The sequence below is a fragment of the Podarcis muralis genome, chromosome 7 (assembly GCF_964188315.1).
Source record: "Podarcis muralis chromosome 7, rPodMur119.hap1.1, whole genome shotgun sequence".
In the NCBI taxonomy this organism is placed as follows: domain Eukaryota; kingdom Metazoa; phylum Chordata; class Lepidosauria; order Squamata; family Lacertidae; genus Podarcis; species Podarcis muralis.
The window spans coordinates 52,641,115-52,669,005 of record NC_135661.1 but is presented as its reverse complement, the minus strand read 5'-3'; the positions used below and the strand labels follow the sequence as shown (position 1 = coordinate 52,669,005).

Below are 27,891 nucleotides of genomic sequence, written 5' to 3'. Positions count from 1 at the left end.
TTCCAGAGAAATTAATGCAGCAGAATTGAGTGGTTCAGGACACAGGCAGTGAATACCTTCGTAAACACATGTGTTCCCTTTATAACATTTGTAACCGGGCAAGGCAGGAGGGACCCTTGTACTGCCAGACCCGCAGACAGTTTTGGAAACACATTACCACAATACCTATGGTCTAGAGCAGCCTTTCTCAACCTGTAGGTCCCCAGATGTTGAACTAAAACTTCCATCACCCCTAGCTAGCAAGAAGAACCTCTGGTCTAGAGGTATTGTGTCTTTAATGAAGCCAAGCTGACTCTACAGAATGATGCTCTCCTTTTAGTCAATTGCCTTTATGCCCAAATGATACGCACCACTTGTCTTTGTTGAGTTTTTGTTTTGCGTATGTATTTGTAAAAAACTGAAGACGCCAGTAAATAATGATAAAGGTGATAGGTTTTTTAAATGATGTTTATACCCGTAGAGAAGGGCCAGTAGCAGGGGGAAAGGTCTCTGACATTGCCAGGGATGGCTGAGAAAGGCTTCTGTCTGAAACTCTTGAGAACTTCTGACAACTGATGGAGACAATCCTGATCTAAATGGACCAAGGTTCTGACTCAGTACAAGACATCTTCCCATGTTCTGATTCACAGATTCAGGGCACTAACCATTCCTTCATTTGTATGCTATACCAGATTGTGCCAAAAGCAGAATGGAATGTCAAATGACTAGACCCAGACATTCTTAGCACTAGCAAGGTTGCTTTGTGCATCCTCTGATAATCTAGCCCTCGTATCTGCTCTTGGAACAGCTCCCTTTGTGTAGCTACAGGTATTCGTGAATCTCATACATTGTCCATCTTTTGACAATGATGCCCACACAAACAATGACACTTTCACCTGTGCCAGTAAGATAGTACATGAAAAGTGGGCCGCCAGATCTAAGGTTCCCTTCCCTTGCTCTAAGCAATTGTTGGACTGGTTTGCACATAATGCTTTGTTTAAACCATGCTTTCTTTAACAAACCAAGAGTTAACCACAAGTTATCCCACAGACAGTCACCATGGCTTGTTTTTCAAAAGCTTGATTTGTTTTCCAGTTGCTCTTGCCTTGTGCATTTGTAGCTTACTAAATGTCTGTGATGGGGTGTTCAAACATACCATAGTTAAACAAGGGTGCTAGGTTCACACATAACACTAAGCCATAGTTAAAACAAACCAAGGTTCATAAGCAAACAATAAACCATGGCTTCAGACTGTGGTTTGTTGGCAGTGAACAAACCATAATTAAGCTGGAAGGCAGGATTTTCACATAATGCTATGCCGCGATTGAATATACTATGGTTGATAAACAGTGGCTTAACATTACGTGTGAAACAGGCATCTATAAATATGTGGAGGATCCAAGGGAGATAGCTTTCATCATGAACCATGGACAGCTACCAACCCAGCCATGTCTCATTTTCTGGGGGAAATGGTGCTAAAGCAGACACAGCCATAAGACTGAAAGCAAACAATGAGACAAGAGAGAGCCTACTGTTCCTTCCTGGAAGAGAATCTGGGATACAATAATGTCACTGAGGTGGAGCCTCTGTGCAAGGAAACGCAGACAACATGCTCCTGTAAGTAAGCATCACAGCAGCACAGTTAGCATGACACTCAAGAATAACTCCATAAAAGGTGTAAAATGCTGGTGCAGTCTGTTCATGGAAATGCCACCTAGCGCTGGCTCACACATGCAGTTTCAACTCTGCTGACTGCAGCATCAAGTGGGGCTTGTAGGAATGAATAGGTCATTGCAGATCTAATACCCCTTGCCACCCAACCCCCCCCCCTTTCCCTAGCCTCTATTTCTAATAACAGTCAGTTCACACATTCAACTGCATGCTAGATTAAGTTATGCCAATGATTTGCAACCCATTGTGTGAACTGGCTGCATTGGAAAGTACCACTTTTTAAAGTTGACTTTGGACAATATGACTGTCCTAGCCAGATCATTAATCTGAGGATAGCTCGCTTTTGTATGCGCATTTCCATATAACGTCATTATTTGATGCTACAGTCAGTAAGTGCTGAGAACTACCTTTACTCAGGCACAGCCTAGCCAGTTATTTAGACCGTTCCTGAAAGTCTCACATCGTTTCCTTTTCCTGCTATTACATTGCTGAGATATTCTGAAACCGCTGAGGCCTTTGTCCAGATGCTACTGTAAGATGAAAGATGTTTCCCAAGACCACCCATATTTCAGCACTGAAGTAGTGCACTGACTTTCAGCCTCAGTCCTGTGCTGGTTATTCTCGGGGTTCTGCCAGTGGCAAGGGCCACAGCTGGTCTGGCATCAAATGGCTACAGAGCAGTCAAGAGATGTAGAAAGGCACATGAGTGTGCAGTGTCACTGGCCCTGCAGCTTGTAGTCTCAAGGGAGGACTGCCCCCCCCCATGTCCTCTTACAATGTTTTGTCATTCTGGTGGACACTCAGAAGCTCCTCAGCCAAGCTGATGAGGCCATTCTCCTCCAGGGCGGCGACCAGTCTTTCTATGGTGGCTCTCTTGCCTTCTGAGTCAATGAACCTGCGGAGAAGCTGGTACGCTTGCTCATAGAGGCCCTCCCGGTCGTACTCTATGGCCAAGTTGTCGATGACAGGATCCCGAAGGGCCCGACAGTTGACCTGCAGAGACCGGCCCACCTGCTTCCACTTCTTGGACACGAGTTTGGCAAACGTCTGGTGGTCGTCTGGAGAGATTTTTCTGTTGGCTTGGGAAGGGAACAACAAAAAACAAATCTTAACTCATCGGTGACACATCGTTCCGTACAAAACAAAAAATTAGGGTTGCATCCAAATGAATGGACTGATGTTAGTCAATGGGTTCATTACTTTTAATGGGACTGCTCTAAATATGGAGAGCTCTGGATCCAACCCTCCCAATATGTGGAAACGGGACACATCTCACTACCTGCTTGCCAGGACCAGCCCTGGACTGCATGAGACTTCTGAGGTAGAGGAGGAGGATGCTGTTGACCCTACTACTGACCAAAAAGCCTCCCAAGACCACTGCCTGGGAGAATATCCCACTCAGAGAGACTGAAAGCTTGGAGGAACACAATATGCCCTGACTGGTTTCCAGTGGTGGCTGATGCTCATTGGGACTGTTGGGACAGAAAGCAGGGAGGTGAATAGTAGGCAGAGCCAGGGCCAATGGCAGGCAGAGCCAACTAATCTGAGCTTTGTCTCAATCCTTCCTCCTGCGGTGTTTACCAAGGGCAAAACTGAGACTCAGGAAGTCAAAGCTGGCAACTGAGGTCACTCTCTAGTACTGGTTGTAAGTCCAGGGGCAGGCAGGCAGGTGGAGGCTGGCTGAGAGCAGGCTGAGGTTGGTTGGGAAGTGCCCCATTTGCCTTAACAGAGCAGCCTCAACTGCTGGCCTCATCCCCTCATTCCTGAGCCACCAAAATCACCACCGAGAGCAAGGCTGAATGGAAGCGATAGCTGGGTGTGGTGTCCATCCAGCAGCAGAACTCTCCTTAAGCCCTATCCATGAGGAGGACACCTGACTCCTCAGCTGCTGTTCCAGAACAGGACCCCAATGAAAGCTCAGGGAAGGGTGAGGCAGCAACATCAACTCTTGAAGCTGCTCAGATGAAACCTAACCAGTGCTCAAACAACATCTAACCTTGCAAGTGCTCCTTGTGTGATTTCTGGCTCGACAACTCTCCTACTATCCCGACTCTTCTGATCTTTTTCTTCCCCTTCAGAAACTTTACAATACGAAACTATAAACAGTAAACAGTCCTGTTGCAAAATAACACCATGTTTTCAGAGTTTTCCTTGAGATGACATAGACAAATTTGTCCAGCTCTCTCCTTTCAGTGCACACCTGTTTAATTTTTTTTTGTCTTGTAACCAGTTCTTATTCAAAGTGATCAAGTTCTCCCAATTTCCTCTTGGAAACACTTACCGAACTGCTGGCCCTGGAAAGTGAAGGTGTCTCCCTTTGGCAGAGACCCTGAGATCTCCACAGAACTGTAAGATGGAGGCAAAGAATTCAAAGACGGAGGTGGAGAATTCAAAGATGGAGGTGAAGAATTCAAAGATGCAGGTGAAGAATTCAAAGAAGGACCCGTGTTGTCAATCTTGTCCAGAAAGGAACAGTTCCTGAGAGATTCCTCCAGCTCTGTGATCTCTTCATCCCTGAGACGGTTAGGCTGAAATGGAGAACCAATGTAGTATAGTGGTTAAAAAATGCTGGGCTAGAACCTGGGAGACCAGGCCTCAAATCCCCACTTGGTGAGGAAGCTCACTGAGTGACCCTGGGCCAGTCACTGCCTCCCAACCTAGTCTACCTCATAGGGTTGTTGTGACGATAAAATGGGGAGGGAGAGAGAACCATATACACTGACTTGAGCTCCCTGGAGGAAGGCAAGATATAAACATATTAAATACAATAAGTAACATACCAAAAAACCACAAATCATCTGCCCCATTAATTTTACCTGCAAAATAGCTGGTTCAGTAATATGGCCTATTAAAAAGTCAGCATCCATGATGTCTACTGTGTTAGATCCTACATTCAGGTATGCTGCCAAATATATATATTTGGGCTGCTTACTGGGCTCTGGGAAGGTTGCGGGAGGGCCCTGGGGTGCTCTCCGCACCAGTCTGTAACCTCCCCAAAGATTAGTAAGCAAGGAAAACCCAATGAGTGTGTGGGCAGAAAAAAGCAAATCAATGGAGAGCAGGGAACAGCAGGTTTTCCACACTCTTCATTTATTTATTTCACCCCTCCACCTGCATAAGCTTTCACTCGTGTATGTAAAGTGAGTGTGAGTTGTGGGCCAACTCAGTTCCCTGAGAAGGTAAGCTGTCACTTAAATAATAATAATAATAATTCTACTCCTACTTGTTAAAAAACAGAGTTCAAAGTGGATGAGCAATGCCTGCTGAGATCTGTGAAGAATTGCAGGGCTTGTGGGGTGGGAAAAGATGGGGCTTCAATGCCCCACATTGTTCCTTGCCTTTTCTCAGAAAGAACCATAAAGACATATTGAGTCAAAGAAAAGTGGGCACATTTGCCCAAGCTGCAGAATCCAGCTTTCCTTGACTCAAAGCTCGGACGGTTCGCATGCTGAATTTTCCTCGTAATTCTCTAATTTGGACGCTAAATAGCAGGAGTTGGGAAGCTTTGGCCGGCAGACCAAACTGGGTGCAGCACAAGTCCCAATTGGGTCCACAAGACTGCTTCTCCCAAACTACTCCCGCCTGTCCCACATGGGACGTCATTCGTGATGCCCTGTGTTCAACCTTTTGATGAGCACAGGCCTGGCCACGCCCCTTGCGCTGAGGTTCCCAAGTGCCCAGCTGGCTCTCAGGTTCTTGGGAAAGCTCTGGACAAGAGACTTCGTTTGGTGGGTAAGTCAATCCACCTGTCATGTATTGGACATCAAAACAATGTCAGGTGATTGACTGTCCTGCACACCTGTCAAAGTTGGCCCACAGGGACAAGTAACAATCCGGCTCACTCAAAGGTTCCAGGGTCCTGCCATATAGCCACCCACGCAGCCCAGCATTTCTCTCGCTCGCACCTTTTCATGGTAGATGCACTCAAGGCACCGCTCCTCCTCCCGGATCATGGCGTCCAGCTTCTCGGTGCCAGTTTTCAGCTCCATCTGGACAGGGACTAAGGTGGACATGGACAAGGAAAGTTTGAGGTGATTCTGGAGGGAGTCTTGGAGGTGTCCTTCACGATAGCTTTGCAGGAATCTCCGGCAGTTCTCTTCCTTGCAGAATTTGAGCTGGATTATCAGGTGAGGGTCGCTGCAATGGACCTTCAGCACATCTACCCCGTTGAGGCTACCCGTTGAATCTGGGGAAGAGAGCGGGGAGGAAAGTTAGCGGTGGCTGTCGGGTTTTCCACTTACCAAAGACAAGAAGCCACTTTGTGCTGTCAGACCATTGGGTTATCAAGCTCTGTACCTTATACACTGAATGGCAGCAGCTCTGCAGATTTATATTTTTCAGTTGTGTTTTATGCTGTTAAGTCATCTTGGGCTCCCTTTTGGGAGGAAGAGCAGCAGATGCCAAGGCAATAAGCAACTATTTTACTATTAAAAGACAACTGTTTAGGTAAGTTTTTAATGTTTGAGGCTGTATTTTTTTTTAATATTCGGTTTTAAGCCGCCCAGAGTGGCTGGGGAAACCCAGCCAGATGGGTGGGGTATAAATAATAATAATTAATAATAATTCTATAAATTAAATAAATTTTGTATAATCTTCCAGAAAACAAGCAAACAAACACACAGAGAGGAAAAATAGCACATTTACAAGAAGACCTAAAGTGATGCTGCAAGATACAGTGCAGACAGAAGCCTCTCTATGTTCCACTTATTATTATCTTTATGACTAAAGTAAAGGAGAGGACTTAAACCTTCTGGGCCTGTAAATTCTACAGGCTGGGAAAGAGACTTCCCCGGAGAGTTCCAATGAGTGGAAGTCTCTTAGCAAACAAGGTGTGGAAGACAAATTGCTGTGTTCTAGAACTGCAGGGTAGTATGCAATATTTGGGGAAGGACTCGAGCATTTTGGCGGAGCATCTGCTTTGAATGCAGAAGGTCCCAGGAAGGGCTAGAGAAGACCTGCACCTGAAGCCCTGGAGAACTGCTGCCTGTCTTTGCAGACAATACTAAGCTAGGAGGTCCAATAGTCTGACTCAGTATAAGATGGTTTCCTAGATGGTTTAAACCAGGACTGGAATCTCCCTTTATCTTTAGGGCCAACGTTGTAGCTCAGAAGCAGAGCACCTGCTTGGCATGCAGAACATCCCGAGTTCCATCTCTGGCATCTCCAGGTCTGGGACCCTGGAGAGCTGTTGTCAGTCAGAGTAGTCAGTACTGAGCCCAATGGTCTGACTCACCAGCTTGCAAAGATGTGGACTTGGGAGAAGCTTAAGTTCCAAGAGCAGCTCAGGCATAGGGATGCTGAGTGACAACAGGCAAATGATGGTGTTCTCAATGAGTTGCTGTCTTGGGGCACTAATGGCTACACAGAATACATACCCGCTAGTGCCAACTTGAGTGCTTTGAACACGCAGGGCTTCTGCTTTGGGTCTCCATACATCACAGGAAGGAGGACATTTTCCGATGTTGACTGCACAAACAGGTAGGCGCTTCCCACCCAAACATCAGAGACATCTCCCATCTTTCTGTCTTCAAAATGAAATGAAAGAATTTGTTGACTTTTTTTATTTAACAAGATTTATATAGCACTCAATCCACAAAGATCGCTACATAAAATAATATAAACAATTCATATAAAAATCAAACTTTTAAAACAAATGGATGTGAGATTCATACTAGGGGTCAAATCCTCACTCAGTCATAAAGCTCACTGGGTGACCTAGGGCCAGTTACCATCTACAGTATTAGCCTAACCTACCTCACAGGGTTGTTGTAATCAATCAATCAATCAATCAATCAAATAAATAATACGAGAAAACCTTTGGGGAGTCCAGTGCTATCACACAATTATTTTAAGGGTGGCTTCCTGGACTCGTGCCAAAACAGACTCCATAGGGGGCTTAACCAGTGGCGTAGTGTGGGGGGTGCAGGGGGTGCCGGCCGCACCGGGCGCAACATCTGGGGTTAGGGCAAATCCACAGGTTAGGGGGCGCAAATCCACGGGTTAGGGGGCGCAAATTACTTGCCTTGCCCCGGGTGCTGACAACCCACGCTACGCCACTGGGCTTAACCCATAATTGATCTCATTGTGCTTCTTCGATGCTTCTCTTAAGGTCGTTTTCCCAGGCTCATGTAAATATTGTGTATCCTCATAACCAAGTCTAATAATGGCTTATATTAAGCAGAAGACAGTACATATTTGGGGACCTATAACAGAAGGATCCAACTGTTGCCAGAGTCCCAATGCCTTCTCCTTTGCATTCTACCTGCAATCAGATCTGCATTATTTGAAACAAGTCTGCCTTATTGGTATTAGCTTCCCCCCCAGTATCTTTTTTTCTGATCTCGCACTGCCACTTGGAAGAATGCTTCATAATCTATGCAGCCCATTACCCTCCCATTCATGGAACAGGATATACCGTACTTGTCAGGATGTCTAAATTCTGGGTGATCGAGGAATGGGAGAAGAGAGGAATCACTTGGGGCAAGTCTATCACACCGTTCTCTCCATACCTCTCTATATACCTGCTAAATAATACTTCGAAGTGGTGGCATTGATTTTTATTGCCGAAGCAAAACGAACACTTCTCCGTTTCTCTTTTCCAGGTTTTTACCGATCAGGACAAACCTGACCTGCTTTGATGAGTGCATTTATTCCGGATTAAATAATCCAAAACAGACACACATCCGCCCCCAGTTTTGTAAACCGAAGCTTCTAAAACGGGTAGGTTCCTCGCGAGTCCCTAGAAGTACGGGAATATCCCACTTTTTCCTCTCTTGAACCCTCTCAAAATCCTTTTGTTACAAAAGCGAGATCCCCATCTGCACAAGGTACGTAGGAATGTCAGGTCCGATCCGTCCCTCGGGCCGCGCAAGAGAGCAAAACATGCCCGAGCCCAGTTCCTGGAACGAAGCCGCTTCCCGGAACGCACGGAACCGAAACTGGCCTCTTTGGCCTTGGCAAATGGAAACGGATGAATTGCGCACCGTCGCTCCACTCCCCACCCGCGCCTTTCTGAACTTGGAGGGAGAGCCTCGCCTCGCCTCGCCACACTTTTTAAAATTGGCCACTTTAAACTTGGGGGAAACTCCTTGCCACCCACTTTCTCCGTAGCGAAATCTCCGCGCTAGGCAGCGGGAGGCACGGAACGATTTGGGCCAACGGGGGGCTCCCGATCGCTACCTCGGATCGAGTTGTCAGCAGCCGGAGCCTGCGCTAGCGCCCACCCGCTTCCCAAGGCGGAGAGCGACCATTACCTCTTCCCTTTGCCCGATCCTGGCCGGTCCTCCTCCTCCTCCTCCTCCTCCCCGCGCGCAAACAGAGCGTCTTCCGCCTTTGCGCATTAGCCGCTCGGAAAGAGCAAAAAGGCACTTTGCACTTTCCTGATCATGTGGCTATTAAAGGAAGATGACCCGATCCCTGAGCAATGACCGCTCCCCCCCATATGCCAGTCACTCCCCCTCCCACCCCCATATGCTCTCTCCCACCCACAAGACCACCCCACCCCCCGGACTTTCAAGCTTGCAAAGAATTCACAGGATTGTTTTTGCAGTTCGGGGATCTGGGGAAAGCCTAATTCCAACCTGGTGGAGTTTTTGCTTTTTCCTTTTTGGCAGTTTTCTCCCCGGAGAAGAATGAACTACAGTCTCTCCCCCTCCAAACGTGGTTTGCGAGAGGCAACGGTGACCGGCTGGCGGACCTGCCAGTCCAAATCGAGCACCGTTTGCCATTGGGCTGCTTGTTTGGAAGGTACCGAAGGATCCGCCCCGTTTTTATGCACCAGGAAGTTCAGGCTGCCAATCAGTGGACGCCCCGAACCGTGGCCTTGACAGGAGAGGCCGCCTGGGGGCTGGGGTCGTCTGAAATCAGGTAAGGAACGGGGTGGGAATTCAGTTCGTCCTTGGCTGCAGCTCACAGCTCTGACCAAGGTGCTGTTTGGTCGCCTTGTTTTTAGAAAGCAAAAGCGCCGTGTCCCAGAGCATCAGCAGAGTGCATATGCTCGCATAGATTAATTCCACTCCTGCTAGGAGGAGGAGAGGAGATCTCGCAGTGCTCTTGGGAAGATTTGCTAGCGGAAAGCTGCTCCAAGGCAGAGAGGGGACTGCAGAGGGAAAAGGAGCCTGCCCTGCTGCGCTCTCACGGGCAGGTTGGAACTTGCTGGCGGGCTGTGATGACTAATGATCATCAGGAGCTTGTTTTGAGGAGCGCTGTTAGGTATCCCCTGTGCTGTGGAGGCTGTTGCCGGTTCCATGCTTTGGAACATTATTCTAGCAGAGATGCAACAGGCCACCTGGCTTCTGACTTTCAGAAGTCTCTTTGAAGACCTTTTTCTTTTGGGCCAGCAGTCCTATGCACAGTTGTTTTTAAAAATTCTTGAGGAAGGCAGTCATATTAATGATTTTTCTGGGGGTTTTTTATGTTGCTGTCCATTGCCCTGATATTTTATGAAAGATGTATAAATCGGCCCACTTTTGTGGAATAATCTGCCAATAGAGATCCAGCAGGTGCCTTCAGTTTTAGCTTCTAAGTGCCTCCTGAACATTTTCCTTTTCCATTGGGCTTAACGCAGGCAATTAAGATCACATATTTCCATAGCTGTTGGCTGATTTCGACATTTTTGTATGTCTTTCTTACTGTATTTTATGGGTGTTTTTAAAAAAAAATATGAATAGAAGTATATAAATATTTTAATAAAGAGCAGTCAATCACAGCAAAACAAACAAACAACCCACTACCTTGTTTGAGAGGCCAGCTGCTTAGTATACTTTTGGAATGAGATTTTGGCGTTTTCCTGGAAAAAACCAACCACCTGCTGTCTCCAATAAGAGTAGGTCTGCCTTGTAAATGATGTTAACATGTGGTTTTCATAAGTCTTTCATGCCATCTGTCATTCTGCGGACAGCCTTGGGCAGCAAGTGTCTCAGGAATCGCGCTGCCAGTGCATCAGAGGTCAAGGATAGCTCTCACAGCCTCGGTTTAAAGCATTACTGGCAGGGCTGTAATGACTGCACTCCAAAGAAAAAGTCTGCCCTGCAGAAAGGTTTAAGAGAGAGAGGGTTGGATTTTTTTATTTCTTAATGCTGGGTGGATTGCCCTTACAAGTGATGTTCCTTTAGGAGCTGCACTGCCTCTCTGCATCCTTGCTTCTGCAACTCCATGATACCAACTGAACCTCTATTTTTATCCAACAGGATATTAAAAACACAAGAAAACATCGAACATTAAAAATTTCCCTAAACAAGGCTGCCTTCAGATGTCTTCTAAAAGTCAGGTAGTTGTTTATTTCCTTGACATCTGATGGGAGAGCGTTCCACAGGATGGGCGCCACCACCGAGAAGGCCCTCTGCCTGGTTCCCTCGCAGTGAGGGAACCGCCAGAAGACCCTCGGAGCTGGACCTCAGTGTCTGGGTTGAACAATGGGGGTGGAGGCGCTCCTTCAGGTATACTGGGCCGAGGCCGTTTAGGGCTTTAAAGGTCAGCACATTTAAAACACCACAATTAACAGGATAGTAAAACATTCTCATATCTCTGTGTTGGAAAGGTTAAGGAGTATTGGTTAGGGCAGGGTTGGGGAACCTCCTGTCTGCAGGTAAAATTTGGTCTGCCAAGCCTCCCTGTTTGGCCTATGAGGCCATTTCAGGTAGGCCATGCCCACCTGCCTACTCCTGTTGTCGTATATGTCAGGTGTGGGCCAGCTAAGCCAGGGCTTGGCCCAAAGGGACTTTCCAGGCACCGCCTACTGTAAGTGCTTTCAAAACCTCCTGCACAACACTTCCCAAGAGCACCTGGCAACCAGCGGGTTGTCAGGTGCTTGGAAAGCGCTGCACAAAGTGCCCTGCAAGCTCTGCTCGTGGCACCTGGGAAGCACTGAGCACATCAAATCCCTGCTCAGCCATGACGCTCATTGGGTGCCCTTGGGCGCCAGTCACTGCCTCCCAGCCTAACCTACTTCACAGGGTTGTTAGGATAAAATGGAGAGAGGGGAGACTTATGTGCACCGCCTGGAGCTCTGCGGAGAAAAGGTGGCATTTAAATGCAATAAGTAAATAAATAATAATGATTGAACAGAAAGGCAGCAATGCTCTTTCTTTTAAAGACAGAATTCCCCTTCAAGAGCCACTGGGAACTTCTAGCTTCTCATGGAAAGAACAACATATAAACTGTTTATTCTCCCCTCCCCACCCTGGGGTTTGCTTTTATGTTATTTTATTTCAAAACTCTGCCTCTCCCTTGCTGAGTCACTGACAAGGAATTCTTGGGCAGAGGCAGCAGAAATCGCTAACAGTTACCTTGACTCATCATGAACTTTACCTTGGGGTGGGAGAAAGCCACTTCTTTCTCAACAGTACAGTAGTAAAATTAACTATCTGGGGCGGGTGTTGGGGGAGGGATGCAAGTGTAAATGTGCAGTGGGAAATTTAGATTTCTCCATGTTTGTTTTGGACATGTTTTGTTTCATCCAATTGTTGTGCCATATGCTTATCTTTTCCTATGCAAAGTCATCTTGTCTTTTTAATCAGTGAGCAAAAGGATGCTACGATAATAGCCGGCATGGGTTTCTCAAAAACAAGTCATGCTAGATGAATCTCATTTCTTTTTTTGATAAGAGTTACAAGCTGGTGGATCAGGGGAATGCGGTGGGCGTGGCTTATCTTGATTTCAGTAAGGCCTTACACAAAGTCCCCCATGATGTTCTTGCAGAGAAGCTGGTAAATTGTGGCCTAGAGGATGCTACTATTAGCTGGATTTGGAGCCAGTTGACTTACTGAACCTAACAAGGGGTCACTAATAGTTCCTGTCTTCTGAGGGGTTCAACCTGTTGTAAACAAAAATTGCCCTTTTTCCTTATGGGGTATCCAAGAGCCCATATAGAGTCCTTACATAGGTTCCCTATTGCTAGGAAAGAATAACAGAGGCCAACCAGAGAATATTGAGAAGCAAAGCAGCTAGTAAGCTTGATCTTTATTGATCTGTTGCAACAGGGTGCTCCCCTCACACACAGGAAAGGAGGAGGACCCACAAAAATGCTGTGCAAGGCCTTATAAAGACTTTTGAAATTGCCACCCTGTAGATCAAGACCACCCCCAGAAACATCAAACATACATCACAGAAAAGGCAGTTTAAACAGAAATTTGAATGTTGATTTTCTCCTGTCCTTGTTTATCTCCTGTCTGGCAGGTTACTTGATTGGATTGCCTTGGGAGCCTGGCCAATCTTTTGTAATGATAAATACTTAGTTCCTGGGCCATGTCACAGGCTCACACCCTATTCAAACACAGACATACCCTTAAGATAGGATTTGTGAAGGAAAAGACAATGGGGAGGCTTTTCCATTTTCCTTTGACCTTGCAGAGAAAACATTCGGTCAGTTTGGGACAGTTCGATTCGAGAAAGCATTTGGTCAGTTTGGGACAGTTTGGGAATCAAAATGGTTCCAGGTCGGTCTTCCTGTGCTGATCTATGTATGTGCTGTTATGAACATTACTATATATCTAAGACCTCAAAATTCCTATCACAAACCTATCTCTCCCAGTTACAGATAGGTAGCTGTGTTGGTCTGCCATAGTCAAAACAAACAAAAATTCCTTCCAGTAGCACCTTAAAGACCAACTAAGTTAGTTCTTGGTATGAGCTTTCGTGTGCATGCACACTTCTTCAGATACCAATTCTTCGTATCTGAAGAAGTGTGCATGCACACGAAAGCTCATACCAAGAACTAACTTAGTTGGTCTTTAAGGTGCTACTGGAAGGAATTTTTTTTGTTTTGACTATCTCTCCCAGCTTTGTGTTGTCTGCAAAGGTGATCAAGATTCACCCCAACCCTTTATAGAAGTCAGGGGAGAGAACCTTTTCCAGCTGAGAACCTCAGACATGGATTTTTAAAAATGGTGAGAAATACCCTGTGATGACCCACTCAAAACCTTCCTTCAATGCCCTGGTTTGTGGAGTTTCCTTACAGCTCAATAGGGCCATCTGATTCTGATGCTACTTCACTGCTGTTTGTAAAAAAAAAAAGTGCCCCTCCCCTGTTCACATTGACTTGCTAGATCCTTCCCCCCCTTCCAACTTTTGACACAGCACATGAATGAGGCCTCCTTTTTATATGAGGAGTGGCAAAAACGGTGGGGCAAGGAGTGTTTAAAATCAGGCACAACTTCCTTTCGTGTAAGCCTCTCCCCCTCCTTGCTTTAAAAAACAACAACCTTGTACTGAATACAAGGAAGTGACTTCATGGTTTCAGAAAGCAAACAGAGTTTATGGGGACTTCCTGTTGCAGACGCCTTCATTGTGACCTTTGAGAGTGTGACTGATCTCTTTGTGCCTGGGAGGAAAGGAGAGAGCACATGGTGGCTTGAGCAGGCAGAAGAAGAAAGCACATCCAGGGGCTCCTGGTACGTATGATGCAAAATACTCTTTCCTGGGTATACAACTGCTTAGCAGAGGAATGGTGCTTCCCTCTCCATCCTTGAGGTGCCTAAAAATAACATGAGCATTTCTACTCAGTCTTACTTTTTCGAGAGCCGTAAGTTCTTCATGAGAGCCAGTGTGGTGTAGTGGTTAAGAGCGATAGACTCGTAATCTGGGGAACCGGGTTCGCGTCTCCGCTCCTCCACATGCAGCTGCTGGGTGACCTTGGGCCAGTCACACTTCTCTGAAGTCTCTCAGCCCCACTCACCTCACAGAGTGTTTGTTGTGGGGGAGGAAGGGAAAGGAGAATATTAGTCGCTTTGAGACTCCTTCGGGTAGTGATAAAGCGGGATATCAAATCCAAACTCTTTTCCATTCTGCCAAATGCAGCCACCCAGTGCCAGGAACAGAGGAACTTATTTTGCATGCAAGAACTCCTAGATATCATCTCCAGGTATGGCTTGGAGACAGGCAGCCTGCAGACTCAAGGCAGACAGTACTGAGATGGATGGACCAAAGGTCTGACTCAGTATAAGGCAACTTCATCCGAGCCTCTCTCAGAGGGGACACCTGGAAAACGGCTTCAGGTGAAGGTTGAAGGGTCCTGGGAGGTTCATACTGAGAGATTTAGGCCAAAATATATTTGGGTCCCGAGCTAAAAGGTCGTTTCACCTCCTTCAATCACTGCACTCTGCAAGTAAGGGCTTCCTGAAGATACCATCTTATCAGGAGATCTGTTCCACACAGTACTATGTAGGAAGTGAGCCTTTAGTGTTGTAGCACCTGCCCTTGGAATGCCATCCCATTAAATATTAGGCGACATCTCTGTTGTCTTTTCAGCAGCTACTGAAGACCAGCTTCTTTCAATGAGCCTTTTAAAGCAGGGCTATTTCCCAGTCCGTGTCTGTCCTGGACTTGTACTTGCTGCCCTGGGTCCCTTTGGGAGGAAGGGCCAGATATAAATTTAGTAAATAAATAAGTAAAAAAAAAACCAAGGTAATTTGCAACAGTATCATTCCAAATGAGATCGGGTTCAAGTCCTAATGAGACTACTTAACTAATTGGCATTTCTTTCTGCATTCAAAGCATCTGCCCTCCCACTGAGCTAGGGAGCAGGCCACCCGGTGTTGAGCATTCATGTTTTGAATTTGGGTGGGTTCAGCTTCCCTTCTGAATTTAATTTTGCCTCCATCTAGGATAGCTGCAGATGGAACCTGCAGCAAAAACAACAACTGCTGGTGGCTTCCTTTAGGATTTGGCAACAAACACTGAATAGAGAACTCTTGTGGATATTCATATGATTCCTCCTGCCTGACTTTTTACTGAATGATGTCATTGATTCTCTATCTGCCTCCAAGGCTTAGTGCACACAACCAGGTTGCCGACTGACGAAGTAACTTTGCCCTCTTGATATTCACACAATGACATGTTCTTGTGAAGGGTGTCCACGTGATAAGTTCATAAGTTATTGCATGAAATGTTTTACCTGATGACCTAACTATGTGTAGCCCCTTTTCACAATACTAATTTGCCTGCTCAGAGTCATGTTCATTAACTTCAGTTGGTCTGAGTAGGACTAGCATTGGGTACCACCCTTTGGCATTTTTCACCTCGGGAATAATGCATCATTTATTGTGGTGTTTTCCTGGACTCCTTCACGTGATTTCTGCTTATTTCATAGACTGATGTTTGTTCATCTTGGGTGCGTTTGTTTTCCAGCAAAGAAAGCTACATTCCCAAATTTGCAACCAGCTGCCCTAGGAGAATGCCAGTGCTGGCCCCCGACGCTTGGAGCTACATCCCTGAAGAAATCCTGGCCAATATATTTTACTACTTGCCTCTTAAAGATCGGCACACAGTATTCCACGTGTGCCGGCCCTGGGCTGCGGCAGTTTCTACCAGCTCCGTCTGGAGTTTTACAGAGGTCAGGTAAGAAGGGAGAGCTTAAAGTGCAGCCTCTGTTTGAAGGTCTTCTGTGAAGGAGAGGCCACCACCTCCTGAGGAAGCCTATCAAGTGCCTCTTCCCATTTGGAAGTTTATCCTGTTGTGCTGCAATTGGTTCTGGTGGAGCAGAAGTCGCCTACAGTGTCAGATCTTTATCACCACACCCCAAGAGGCCAGTTTTCAAATGAGGGGTGTGGAAAACAACCCACTTGTCCATGTTTGATGGCATCTTGACATCAAATGATTGGCAGGTGGGTTGTCCTATCCATATGCAGACATTGGCCCAAGGTGATGGAGTGGGTGGGACCTGCTGCCCAAGCAAGATTGAACTCTCTCATCAACTCAGTCTTCCTTCTTGCAAGGTTCGGGCTCTCTAGCCAGTTCTCAGCAGAGAGCTGGGGCCACCTGAGGCTTTCTGTAGGCTGACAAGGTTTCTACTGCAGTCACCCCTTGCCCTCCTTGAGGAGCTGGTTGTGCTGGCTTAAAGGTTCCTTGGCCAATTCCATAGGTGCTGACTTCTGCAATATGGAAAGGATGAGGGCCTTGCCCATACAATCCTGAGGAAGTTGGGACAGCTACAGCCTCAGGTTTAGAGGGCCCACCGGGGAGTCCTGAGGTTCTTCTACCCCACCTCCAGCCGCCCCACTGACTGGAGATTTCCTTCTCATCTGTATCTTCCTCAGGGAAGTTTGAGGAGTCTGAAAACCCATATCAGAGAGCCTATATCAATGAGCACATTCCTGATACTTTGGACCACTATGAGTTTCTGTTTATTGTATTAATGCTGTGATGAATTTGGGATTATTATTTTTATTTTTATTTTGCTTTATATGCTGCTGTGCTTTTGATATTACTCTAGTGATTGTCATGTTTGTTAGTTTTTAAAGCTATTGTTTTTCTTGTGAGCTGCTTTGATCTCAACATTTGTTGTTGGAAAAGCAGGATGCAAATATTAAACTGAAAATTTAAAAATCCCCCATCATTTTTTGTCCAGTTGCAGCACAGAGGATGAAGATGGCGAAGGCACTTTGCAGAGCTTGCACCAGTTTCTGAGCCACATCAAGCACCTGAAGATAGCCTTTGATCAGTCTCAGGAGAAAACCCAGAGGAACGTCACTCAGATTTTGGACATGCTGGCCAAGCAGAACCACAAGTTGCAGGCTCTGTGCATTGTGTGCAAAGGAGAAAACCCCCTTTTCTATTCCGGCCAAGACATCATTCAGAGCATCCGGAGAATCTGCCAGAGCCAGAATAAGACCAACCTTCAGCTTATCGATTTCCGGCAAATGCCTTTCACTCTGGACGACGGGCTCATTCAGCTGATTGCATCCACCAGTCCAAATCTGCATACCCTGTTCATCAACAACCGCACCCTGGTTTGCAACGTCAAGCCAGAGACGATCTGTGAGGTTCTGAGGGCTTGTCCTAAATTATCTACCCTGGGGGTCTATTATGCCAGCCTGTCTGAGGATGTTTTCCAGGAACTGGTAAAGTCAAATCGAGGGCCCTTCAAGTGCCTGGATATTTTCTGCGAGCGCCTGGACAAGTACATCCCCGTCATCCCGGAAGAGCTTTGGGCTGTGGTTCTCGAGAGATATCCACAGCTGCAGGTGGAGATGGAGTTCGACCACACAGTCCCTGCATGGAAGATCCCTCGGATTCTAAAGCCCAATATTCCCGTAACCAGTTTGCAGCTTAACACTTACACGTACATGGTGAACCAGATTCGGTTTGCCACCAGCAACTACAGCAAGACTCTGGAAAGGCTGGTCATCCGCACTACGCCATCTGATGACCTCAACTCCTCGCTAACAGATCTAGCCAAAAAGTGTGTGCATCTGAAAGAGGTCCACTGTTACTGTGTGGTTAGCCCAGCAGTGGTACAGGCCTTTCTTTTACACTGCAAGGGTTTGAGAAAGTACACTCTAAAGGTCACCACGGGACGCAGCACTTGGAAACCAACAATAATCCAGTGATTTTCCATCTGCAGTAAAGGCACATTCACACCTGTCCTCTCGGACAGTAGCAGTTTAGGCCTTTGGTAGTGTACATTTCAGTACTGTCTGCACCACTGAGGCTGCAATCCTAGCCCTGCTTACCTCTGAGTAAACCACGCTTACTTACTCCAGAGTTGGCATAGTTAGGATTTCCTCTCACTTTGTTGCTAAATTTGCTGCTGGAGTAGGCAACTGCTCAGGAGTAAGATGGGTAAACACAGAATCCAAATAGAATTACACACTTACTTCTCAGCTGATATGGCTAAGATTGTGCTGCAAGTGCTACTCTATTCAGTGGGGCTTACTCCCAGGTAAGTACGGTTAGGACTGCATCCTAAGTCCCATTACCTATTAGTGTGAACAAATCACAGTCTTTGCCCTAGAAACAGGTGAACAATGTTTACAGAGTGGCATATATTTTTCAGATTCTTGCAAAATCATAGCACTTTAAATCTGTGATATGATCATAATTCACAATAAATTTTTGTATATGAAATATAGTGTTTTTATAGTTCTGCTTAATAATATTCATATGGGGATTTTTTTGTCAGAAACATGACTATCGTGCAGCTTGGGCCCCCTCTCTCAAGTTCAAATCCTCTTCATCGGGGTGGTGTCAGGGAAGATCAGAAATTTTTATTTTTATTCATTTTATATACTGTCCTTTATCGAAAGATCCCTGGGCAGTGTACAACCTTAAGAAGACATTTTATGGAGAGTCATCATGAAAACACAATCATAGCTGTCAACCGTCCCTTATTTGGTGGGAAAGTCCCTTATCCCAGCACTGTGTCCCGCTGTTGTCCCTTATTGATGATGTCCCTTAAATTTCCCAGGTTGCAAAGGAAGCAGCTCCTCTCCCTCCCTCCCTGCCAGCCAGGGAGGAGGGAGGCTCCAACTGTTTTGCTTGGCTGCGTTGCTCACCCAATAAGGAGTCTAAGAACGACTGGGGGGGTGGAGCTTGCATGCCTTGTGCCGATCAAATCGGCCACGTTGTCTGGGGACTCATCTTTGCTCAGCACTTCCCAGCGGAGAGGTGACGGTGTTTTTCCTTGCTGCATCCCCTCTGCCGGGTTGCTACGCTGTGGGAACCACCACTTGAGGCTTCTTCTGGCTGCTGGCTGGGCTTTCTGCCTTTGGCTCAGAGGGGCTCAGAAGTTGAACATACCTGTGCTTGGAAAATCCCTTATTTTGTCTGCTGATCCCTTATTTTCGAGGCTGCTGGTCCCTTATTTTCAAATCTGTAACTTGACAGCTATGAACACAATACAAAACACAATGATAGGCAGCATAATGATAAAACAATCGTAACAACAGCCCCACCCCTTTAAGAGGCCATAGATTATTTAATGGCAGATGCCTGGATAAAGAGGAATGTTAGTGCCTGGTGCCTAAAGACATGTAATGATGGTGCAAGAGGAGCTTGTTCTTGGTTTGTAAGCTGGACTCAGTTCCCATCAGCCTTTGTAAGCATGACTCGTGGCCGGGGATGATGGGAGTTGGAGTGGAGTCCAGCATCCGGGGGGGGGGGGGGGGAGGGGCTCAAGTGCCCAAGTGGTCTAACCTAAACTAAAAAGCTTCTAAATTAAAACGGGGGGGGGGCAGACATTGGAGGCATGCAAGAATGGTGTAAAGGCACAAGGGGGTGCTGCAGCCTAACAAACAAGGATCAAAGAATCCTTCAAAGCCAAGCTCACATTCTCCTGTTGCCCCCATGATCAGTAAGGCTTCCTTCCCCCTAACTGAGGCAGGAAGTCTTGGGAACATCACCCCCACCTGATGCAAGCAGGGAGCTGGGGGTTTGTGCTTGGTGCCATCAGTCCTTTGAATAAAACAGCAAATATTATCAAGAAGAGCTACTTCTATGTAAGCCTTATTTATTCCCCTGGTAGGCAGAGATAGAACCTCCCTGGCCAGGAGCAATGTATTTAAACTATCATAGATAATATCCATTATCCAAACATTCAGAGTTTTCTTTAAGTAAAAAATAAGAACTCCTCCTGCAAAGTGCAAGCTCCTGTTGTACAGAGAAAAAGACGTGGGAAGAGACAGAGTGGATTGTTGCAATGTGCTCTGCTCATGGCTGCCCTTGGAGACAACTCAAAGTCTTAACTGGTCCAAAATGCAGCGTCCAGATTATTGGCTGGGTTTGCCTTGGGACGTGTATAATCCCTTGCTCCAAAACAGCTGCATTGGCTGTCAATTTGTTTCCACACAGAAGTAAGCTCCACTGGGGTTTACTCTCAAGTGTCTACTGGACTAATAAAAATTGGCTCTGCATCTATTTTCTTCTGAATGCTAAAAATGTGTTTCGCTTTTGCGGTTGCACCCCTAAATGTCCCGCCCCTCAACAATGATTGCAGAGCCTCCAAGTAGTGCCGGATTTACGTATAAGCTAAACAAGCTATAGCTAAGGGCCCCACTCTCTTGGGGGCCGCAAAAAAACTTAAAGAAAAAAAGCACCTGGGTGTACATTTCCAAAATATAAGATAAAGAACAAATAAAATAAAACCTACAAACAGCAACAGTGTTTTGTGTCGTGTAGGCTCCTATGATGTAGGCAATTGTATTTCAGTATCAGTTCAACAATTGTTTTGATAAAATACATATTTTGTTATGTGCAAATGACTTTAGATATCTATTAGGTCCATAAATTACCATATAGCATATATTCAACACAAAAAACAGCGACAATTTGTTGTTGGGAAAGGACAGCTGGACATATAAAGGGCCCCATTACCTTCAGTAGCTTAGGGCCTCACTAAACCTAAATCCGGCCCTGCCTTCAAGTACAGCCGGAGCCGCCCTCACCACCCTTTTCTGAGGTGGGCACAGAACAAAGTACTGTACAGCATCTGACCAAAGTTTGCTTTGTTTCTTTTCTACCGTCCTCTCGGCGTAGCGACCCCTCGTGGTCAATTCCTGTTGCCCGGAAGCGACAGAGTTAAATCTTCAGGTGAGGCGCTTCTTTCACCCCCCCCCTTCCGCCCCGCGCACGCGTACTTCAGGCTGCCGCCTCGCGGTCAGGTGTTAATTGCGCGCAGGTGTGGCGGGAGAGGCACGCGGAGCTCCGGATGAAAAAGAGCGCGCGCGGGCGCGCCCTGCTCACTTCGTGCTGGGCTCCTGCTGGGCGCGGGGTGGGTGTCGTTGCAGTTGCTCGCTCTTCAGGTTGCTGCAAGCGGCGCTGTTGGCCGGGCTTCCCTGCTGCTTCCGAGATTAAGGTGAAGGGTTCTTTCAGGGAAAGTGTGCCGTTTGCTTTCTGGGCGTTTCCGACTCGCTTCTGTCTAAGACGGATCCAGTGCTTGCTCCTGTCAGGTTTCCCTAACACGCTGAGTGGCATGAAATGGGCAGCCCTGCAGAATTAGAAATCAAACGATAATTTCATATTGTGTAATTTCTGTGAACCTAGACGGAAGGAAACTCGGGAGCTCCTTTAGATGGCTGTGCGCGTTGGAGTCTAAGGGCTGAGGTACTTTGGGCTCTCCCCTGAAATTTTTTTTGGGGGGCCACCCCCCCAAAAAAGTTGGTGGGTGTTGCCATTCAAATAGTGCATGTGTGCCATGTCATGTGATCGATTTTTGTGGGGTGGGACTTACCTGGCTCTCCATCCCCACCCCCCAATATTTTATTCAGGTTGGCACCCCTGGGTGTGTGTGTGACATCGCTTCAGCAATTATTCCCTTTATTGCTATTTATTTAATGGGCAAGCTCTCTCAAGTGGTTTACATAAAACATAAGTATGCAATTGAAGTTTCTCTGTGTGGTTGGAGTCACTGGACTGCTTCTCTGGAGTTTCAAGTCATTCTGCTTCAGCCTTGGGTGACCTTGGCTTAGTCACTGGCTGTCAGCCCAGCCTACCTCATAGAGCTGTAGATCAGGGGTCAGCAAACTTTTTCAGCAGAGGTCCACTGTCCCTCAGACCTTGTGGGGGGCTGGACTATATTTTGAGAGGGGGAAATGAACAAATTCCTATGCCCCACAAATAACCCAGAGATGCATTTCAAACGCAGTGGTACCTCTGGTTACAGACGCTTCAGGTTACAGACTCCGCTAACCCAGAAACAGTACCTCGGGTTAAGAACTTTGCTTCAGGATGAAAACAGAAATCGCGTGCTGCTGGCACGGCGGCAGCGGGAGGCCCCATTAGCTAAAGTGGTACCTCAGGTTAAGAACAGTTTCAGGTTAAGAACAGACCTCCAGAATGAATTAAGTTCTTAACCCGAGGTACCACTGTAAAAGCACACATTCTACTCATGTAAAAACACCAGTCAGGCCCCACAAATAACCCAGGGATGCATTTTAAATAAAAGGACACATTCTACTCATGTAAAAACACGCTGATTCCCAGACTGTCCGTGGGCCGGATTTAGAAGGTGATTGGGCCAGATCTGGCCCCCGGGCCTTAGTTTGCCTACCCATGCTGTAGATGAAGATGGAGAGGACTAGAACCATTTGTGCCACCTTGAATTCCTTGGGGGTAAAGGTGGACTATAGATGTAATAATTCCTTCCTCTCCCATCTGTTCCATGCTTTACAACTTGTCATTTTAGTTTCACCCCACCGCTTCAGAAAGCGTGCATGCAATCTGACTTAGAAATACAATGCCTCAGGTTTTAAATTTGGAAGATGTATTCGGATTAATTTTGACGCTGTTCTATCCCTGACCTTTTCAGGTAGGGCTTGTAGTAGTCACATCCTGGGAAACGTGTGGAGCTGCTGCCAGTCAGTGTTGACAGTACTGAACTGATGCCCTTCATCTTTGGGAAATTGTCTTTCAGTGAGGAAGGCGGCACTCTAGAGTCTTCAGTCAGCTGTTCCAGAGGATGCCTAAACTGGTGAAAGTCCTTTGGAACTGTATCCCAGGGGAAATTCTGGCCCACATATTTTCCTTCTTGCCTGCCAGAGACAGATACAACGTTGTGCATGTGTGTGAGCGCTGGGCCACAGAAGTGCATTCCAGTTCTGTTTGGGATTTTACAGAAATCGGGTAAGAGGCAGCATTTGCAGCTGGTTGCTTGTAGGGTCAAAAAGGAACATGTACAGTGGTACCTCGCAAGACGAATGCCTCGCAAGACAAAAAAACTCGCAAGACGAAAGAGTTTTTGGGTTTTTGAGTTGCTTCGCAAGACGATTTTCGCTATGGGCTTGCTTCGCAAGACGGAAACGTCTTGCAAGTTTGTTTCCTTTTTCTTAACACCGTTAATACAGTTGCGACTTGACTTCGAGGAGCAACTCATAGCACGCGGTGTGGTAGCCTTTTTTGAGGTTTTTGAAGACTTTGGTGATTTTTGAAGCTTTTCCAAAACTTTTCCGAAACCGTGCTTCGCAAGACGAAAAAAAATCACAAGACGAAAAAACTTGCGGAACGAATTAATTTTGTCTTGCGAGGCACCACTGTACATTGTTGACCTTTCCTGCTAACAACCGTGTGTGTGTGTGTGTGTGTGTTACTGTTGATGATGATGATGATGTAGTTTTCATCAGGCACCAGTTAGCATGGTCAGCCATTAAGGATGCTGAGAGTTGTAGCCAGACAACATCTGGAACGCCACAGGTTCCCTGGCTCAAAGCCGCCTTCTCATTCTCTGCTGGAAGGCACATGCTTGTTCTCTCCTCCACAAGTTCGGTCAGTATGGACTTAAAGGTGAATGAGACTCTCAGTAGTCATACGCACGCAAACCCCGCCCCCAATCTCCCCTTCTTGCTGTCAAGGGCACTTCCCAGCCAAGGAACGCACACATCAGATACTGTAGTTAAGTATTTATTGTCAAAGATAATACAGACACTTCTACAGCTCTGGATATCTACGCACTCCAATTTAGCACCTAGGCAGCTTAGTGCTCTGTGGAGCACTTGCAGCAACTAGGGGGGGGGCATTCCCCCTCTACCAGTTTATGTGCCTTCCTCTGACAGGCTGCATGTATGGAGACTACGCCTGTGTGGAAACTTCCTCTGCTCATCGCTTTTCAATTCCCTCCTAGTTCTGGGGTACAGTGGTGCACGAGAGGGTGGGAAGCACCTGGCCCTTGCACTTGCCTGACCTGCCTCTTCCCCCCTCTACTTCTGACCCATCCTGTGCTCCACCCTCCAGCTTCTAAGCTTCCCCTGCCTCTGATTCTTGCCTCCTGGCTGATGCATGTTCCCATACAGGGGCGCCGACTTATAAAAAATATTGGGGGGGCCCATACCGGGGTCCTGGGGGAGGGAGAATGCGAGAAGCAGCGCGAGCCTCTGAGAGAACGCGAGACCCCGCGCAGCTGCTGCTCCTGCCTCAAGGCAGCGGGTTGGCCGGGTAGGCGTCGGTTCCTTGCTTGAGCAGGACCCCCGTGCCTGCCCGCCTCCCTCCAGGTAGACCGGGTAGGAACCTGTACCTTCGTATAGAAGCGCCAGGCGGCCGCAGGCAGGCAGGAAGGCAGCAGGCCAGGGTGCGTGGACGTCCCATGCCTGCCTGCCTGCCTTCTTCCAGGTAGACCGGGTAAGAACCTGGACCTTGGTATAGAAGGCAGGCTTGCAGGCAGGCAGGCGGCTGCTGCTGCTGTTCGGTCGGCGGCTCCTTTGTTTTGCTTGCTGCCGCCCAGGCCCCGGGAGCCACAGAGCCAGCGCCGCCTGAGGAGGAATATCCAGCCCATTCAGAGACGCTGCTGCTGCTTCTCTCTCTCTCTCTCTCTCTCTCTCTCTCTCTTGTTGTTGTTCCGTTCGGATTCCCCCTCCCACCCGGCAGCTCCTCTGGCGCGTCCTGGCAGCAGCGGCGGCGGCGGCAGCAGCTCCTCCTGCAAAACACTTTTCCACTTTTCCCTCTCCCTCGGTGTGTTTGTATTTGCGTGTGCGTGCGCGCGGCGAGCGAGTGCACCTCCTGCCTCTCTCTCCCTCTCTCTCTCCCCCGCCGTGCAATCTCCTCGGGACTCTCCAGTCCTTTTGATGTCGCCGCGGCCGCAGCGCTGGCCCGCCAGACTTTACACGAAGGTTCGCGCACTAATAATTTTCTCAAATTATTGGGGGGGCTCCACCCCCCCAATCGAATTTTTGAGGGGGCTCGGGCCCCCTCAGGCCCCATGGAGTCGGCGCCTATGTTCCCATATACCAGTGGCCCCCTCTCCTGTGCCAGACTCCAGCCTACCTGCTCCCAGGGAGCACTCGGCGGTGGCCTGCCAGTCCCTGACACTTGCTATAGGTGTAATGAAAGACATTGGGACACCTTCACAGGTGTATTGAAATGGTGAGAGTACTTCCTGGAAAGCCAGATCCTAGGAATTTGGCAAAGGTCCCCAATTAACTGAAAAGTACAAAAATTGTTTATGAATGTTTTTTTGCACCTTGCAGTAAAAACACGGTGTGTGTCATAATAGAGGACAGTGTTCTAGTGCAGGATTAAATCAAGCTGCGCAGAGAGCATATTGTAACTGGTGGGTTCCATTTCCTGCATGGTTTTGAGTGCACATTTGCAGTAGTGTCCACAAACAAGCATTTATTTTTGCTCACAGAATGTGCAAACTCTATTTGCTAGAGGTGTCTGATTATAATACAAGGATAGTCGGTCCTCCCTGACTCATTCTAACCTGGAAAGCTGAAACATGTTCCAAGCCACACTGTTTATACCTAGAAAAATCCAAATTAGCGTTAAGTGTACATTTCTCCCTCTAAAATGGGGCGGCGGCACAAAGTATACCTGAAAATGGTTAAAGCTCAGACTTAATAGTTGGTCAAACTATTATGCTTACAGGCTGACCTTAGGACAGTCACGATATCTCTCAGCCGAACCCACCTCACAGGGTTGTTCTGAGGGTAAAATGAAGGGGGCGGGGAAGAAACATGGAGCTCAAGCTCCTTGGAAGAAAGGCTATTAAACATAGTTAAATAAAAGGTTGCCGGGTGTGTGTGTGTGTGATGCTACAGCTGTAGAGTTGTCTAACTTGCTCCTAGATCTAGAAGAAATGCAAATTAGTCAGTGTTCCAGAGAGGAATATTAGAAGTGTTCATCTGCTACAACTCAAATTCAGCACTGCAGGAGTTCATGACTTCTCCCCAACCTCTTATTTCAGTTTTGACACAGAGGATGAGGACGACGAGTGCCTGTTGCAGTGGCTACAGCCGTTCCTAGGCCTCATCAGACACCTGCATTTGGTGGTTGAGCAGTCCCTGGACCTGAACCGGAGACAAGCCACAGGCATCTTGGACATGTTGGCATGTCGGAGCTGCAGGTTGCAGGGGCTCTGTATTGTATGCCTGGGAATAAGCCCCTATTTCTATTCCGGCCAAGATGTCCTGCATAGCATCCGGAGTATCTGCCAGAGCAGGAATGGGATTGATCTCCAGTATATTGACTTCCGGCAAATGCCTTTCACTCTGGACAATGGGACTGTTCAGATGATTGCATCCAGCAGCCCAAACCTGCACACCTTGTTCATCAACAACCAAGCACCTGGTCCAATGATTCTCAAGCCAGACACCATCTCTGATGTTCTGAGGACCTGCCCTAAGTTATCTGCCTTGGGGGTCTGCTATGCCAGCTTATCTGAGAAGATGTTTTGGGAACTGCTGAAACCAAACAGAGGGCCGTTCCGGTTTCTGGACCTTTTCTATGAAGGCCTGGACGTCAACATTCCCAAAGAGCTTTGGGCTATGGTGAGTGAGAAGCACCCACAGTTCCGCGTGAGGCTGGAGTTTGCTCCAACAGTCCCTATAAGGAAGATGCTTGTGGTACTGAAGCCAACCATCCCCGTGGCTGCTTTGCATTTTGACACACCTCTGCACATGGCCGATCAGGTTAAGTTCATTGCCAGCACCTACAGCAGGACTTTGGAGAGGCTGGTCCTTTACAACGCCCCCTCTGCTGACCTCAACGCTTCACTAATAGAACTGGCAGGAAAGTGTGTGCATCTGAAAGAGGTTCACTGTTACTCTGCAGTTAGCGAAGCAGTGGTAGAAGCTTTTATTTTACACTGCCCAGGTTTGAAAAAATACACCCTGTCAGCACAGAAGTTCTCTTTTGATATTCCACCAGCAGTCGTTCCATGATTTGACCAAAATGAGAGTTCATGCGCACTTGTGCCCTGAAAGAGCAGCAACATTATTTGATATAAACAGCATAAAAGTACTCTGTTGCTGTTTCCACTGAGTCTCCTGTTCCAGAGCCACAATATGGACACAGATTAAAAACAGTTGAAGATAAAAGCATACTACTTGAAATCAGTGTGAAATAACACTGAAGTCTCTCTTAGTCTCCTGGATACGGGATATTTTAAATTTTATACAACTGCAGATTTTAGTATCCCCCCTGCAACTCAGACATCACAGATAGCATTTATCACAGTTCACCAAGATCTGCACATAAAACAATTTTAAACACTTTACTTGATATTCTATTTTGGTAAGAACCTAACTTTATTTTGCAGCATATATTCTCTCTCTCTCTTTTTAATGATATTTATTAAAGCTTAACAATTACAGAAAAAAGAAAAACAAACAATAAAAAGTTACAATACTTCAAAAATAAAAAATACAATAAAAACAACAATACAGCAAAATACAAAAGAAAAAACAAAAACATTTAAAAACAAAAACATTTAAGAAAAACCCATCCAGTATTTTCATATCTTTATCTTTCATTTACTTGTTTCCTTGACTTCCTCACACCTCCCTTTTTTGTATTCTAATTCAATTAATTGTTTCAGCAAGTCCTTTCCCTCTTTCTCAAATTTTGTTCCATAACAAAATAACTATAACTATTCTCAACCATAGTAGGCCCAAGGTGGTGTGATGGTTCAAGGGGCAGAAATGAGCAGGAGCTCTCTTGTCCTACAGTTGACTGACAGAGGTTTGTAAAAGGTCTGTTTGTGTTAGTTACTTTTAAGCTTTGTTGTATTTTTTAAAGCCTTGCCAAGAAGGAAACATGTTC

At 46.8% G+C, this 27,891-nt stretch overlaps 3 protein-coding genes across 8 annotated transcripts; 2 read left to right on the top strand and 1 right to left on the bottom strand.

The window, feature by feature from the left end:
- Positions 1–258: 258 nt before the first annotated feature.
- Positions 259–9,363, bottom strand: TRADD (TNFRSF1A associated via death domain). 2 transcript variants are annotated; one of them, XM_028739535.2, is made up of 5 exons: positions 9,231–9,363; positions 7,026–7,175; positions 5,556–5,836; positions 3,932–4,178; positions 259–2,729 (listed from the first exon to the last, which is right to left on the bottom strand). In XM_028739535.2, exons 2-5 carry the CDS (start codon positions 7,165–7,167, stop codon positions 2,422–2,424), a joined length of 978 nt encoding a protein of 325 aa, XP_028595368.2. In that variant the 5' UTR covers positions 7,168–7,175; positions 9,231–9,363; the 3' UTR covers positions 259–2,421. The 2 variants fall into 2 exon arrangements, with proteins under 2 accessions (XP_028595368.2, XP_028595367.2); XM_028739534.2 differs by lacking the exon at positions 9,231–9,363 and adding an exon at positions 8,904–8,989.
- Positions 9,327–18,492, top strand: LOC114601904 (F-box/LRR-repeat protein 8). Of its 5 annotated transcripts, XM_077931752.1 has the most exons (6): positions 9,403–9,516; positions 10,839–10,918; positions 13,429–13,535; positions 13,925–14,039; positions 15,775–15,984; positions 16,994–18,492. In XM_077931752.1, the coding sequence occupies exons 5-6, from the start codon at positions 15,821–15,823 to the stop codon at positions 17,973–17,975; spliced, it is 1,146 nt and encodes a 381-aa protein (XP_077787878.1). In that variant the 5' UTR covers positions 9,403–9,516; positions 10,839–10,918; positions 13,429–13,535; positions 13,925–14,039; positions 15,775–15,820; the 3' UTR covers positions 17,976–18,492. The 5 variants fall into 5 exon arrangements, with proteins under 5 accessions (XP_028595365.2, XP_077787878.1, XP_077787877.1 ...); XM_077931751.1 differs by lacking the exon at positions 13,429–13,535; XM_077931753.1 differs by lacking the exons at positions 13,429–13,535; positions 13,925–14,039.
- Positions 18,255–27,393, top strand: LOC114602914 (F-box/LRR-repeat protein 8-like). Its single transcript, XM_077932476.1, has 2 exons — positions 18,255–18,307; positions 25,994–27,393. The coding sequence occupies exons 1-2, from the start codon at positions 18,255–18,257 to the stop codon at positions 27,009–27,011; spliced, it is 1,071 nt and encodes a 356-aa protein (XP_077788602.1). The 3' UTR covers positions 27,012–27,393.
- Positions 27,394–27,891: the final 498 nt, after the last annotated feature.

What these genes read in the sequence shown, in the direction of transcription:
- TRADD (XM_028739535.2), bottom strand. Translation starts at nt 7,167, where the DNA reads ATGGGAGATGTCTCTGATGTTTGGGTGGGAAGCGCCTACCTGTTTGTG. An exon ending in ACTCAAGTTGGCACTAGCGG is followed by an intron (nt 5,837 to 7,025) that starts GTATGTATTCTG and finishes TCTCTTCCCCAG; the next exon opens with ATTCAACGGGTAGCCTCAAC. An exon ending in AGTGCATCTACCATGAAAAG is followed by an intron (nt 4,179 to 5,555) that starts GTGCGAGCGAGA and finishes TCTCCATTTCAG; the next exon opens with CCTAACCGTCTCAGGGATGA.
- LOC114601904 (XM_028739532.2), top strand. Translation starts at nt 9,422, where the DNA reads ATGCACCAGGAAGTTCAGGCTGCCAATCAGTGGACGCCCCGAACCGTG. An exon ending in CTGGGGTCGTCTGAAATCAG is followed by an intron (nt 9,517 to 15,774) that starts GTAAGGAACGGG and finishes TTTGTTTTCCAG; the next exon opens with CAAAGAAAGCTACATTCCCA. An exon ending in TGGAGTTTTACAGAGGTCAG is followed by an intron (nt 15,985 to 16,993) that starts GTAAGAAGGGAG and finishes TTTTTTGTCCAG; the next exon opens with TTGCAGCACAGAGGATGAAG.
- LOC114602914 (XM_077932476.1), top strand. Translation starts at nt 18,255, where the DNA reads ATGGCTAAGATTGTGCTGCAAGTGCTACTCTATTCAGTGGGGCTTACT. An exon ending in TCAGTGGGGCTTACTCCCAG is followed by an intron (nt 18,308 to 25,993) that starts GTAAGTACGGTT and finishes ACTCAAATTCAG; the next exon opens with CACTGCAGGAGTTCATGACT.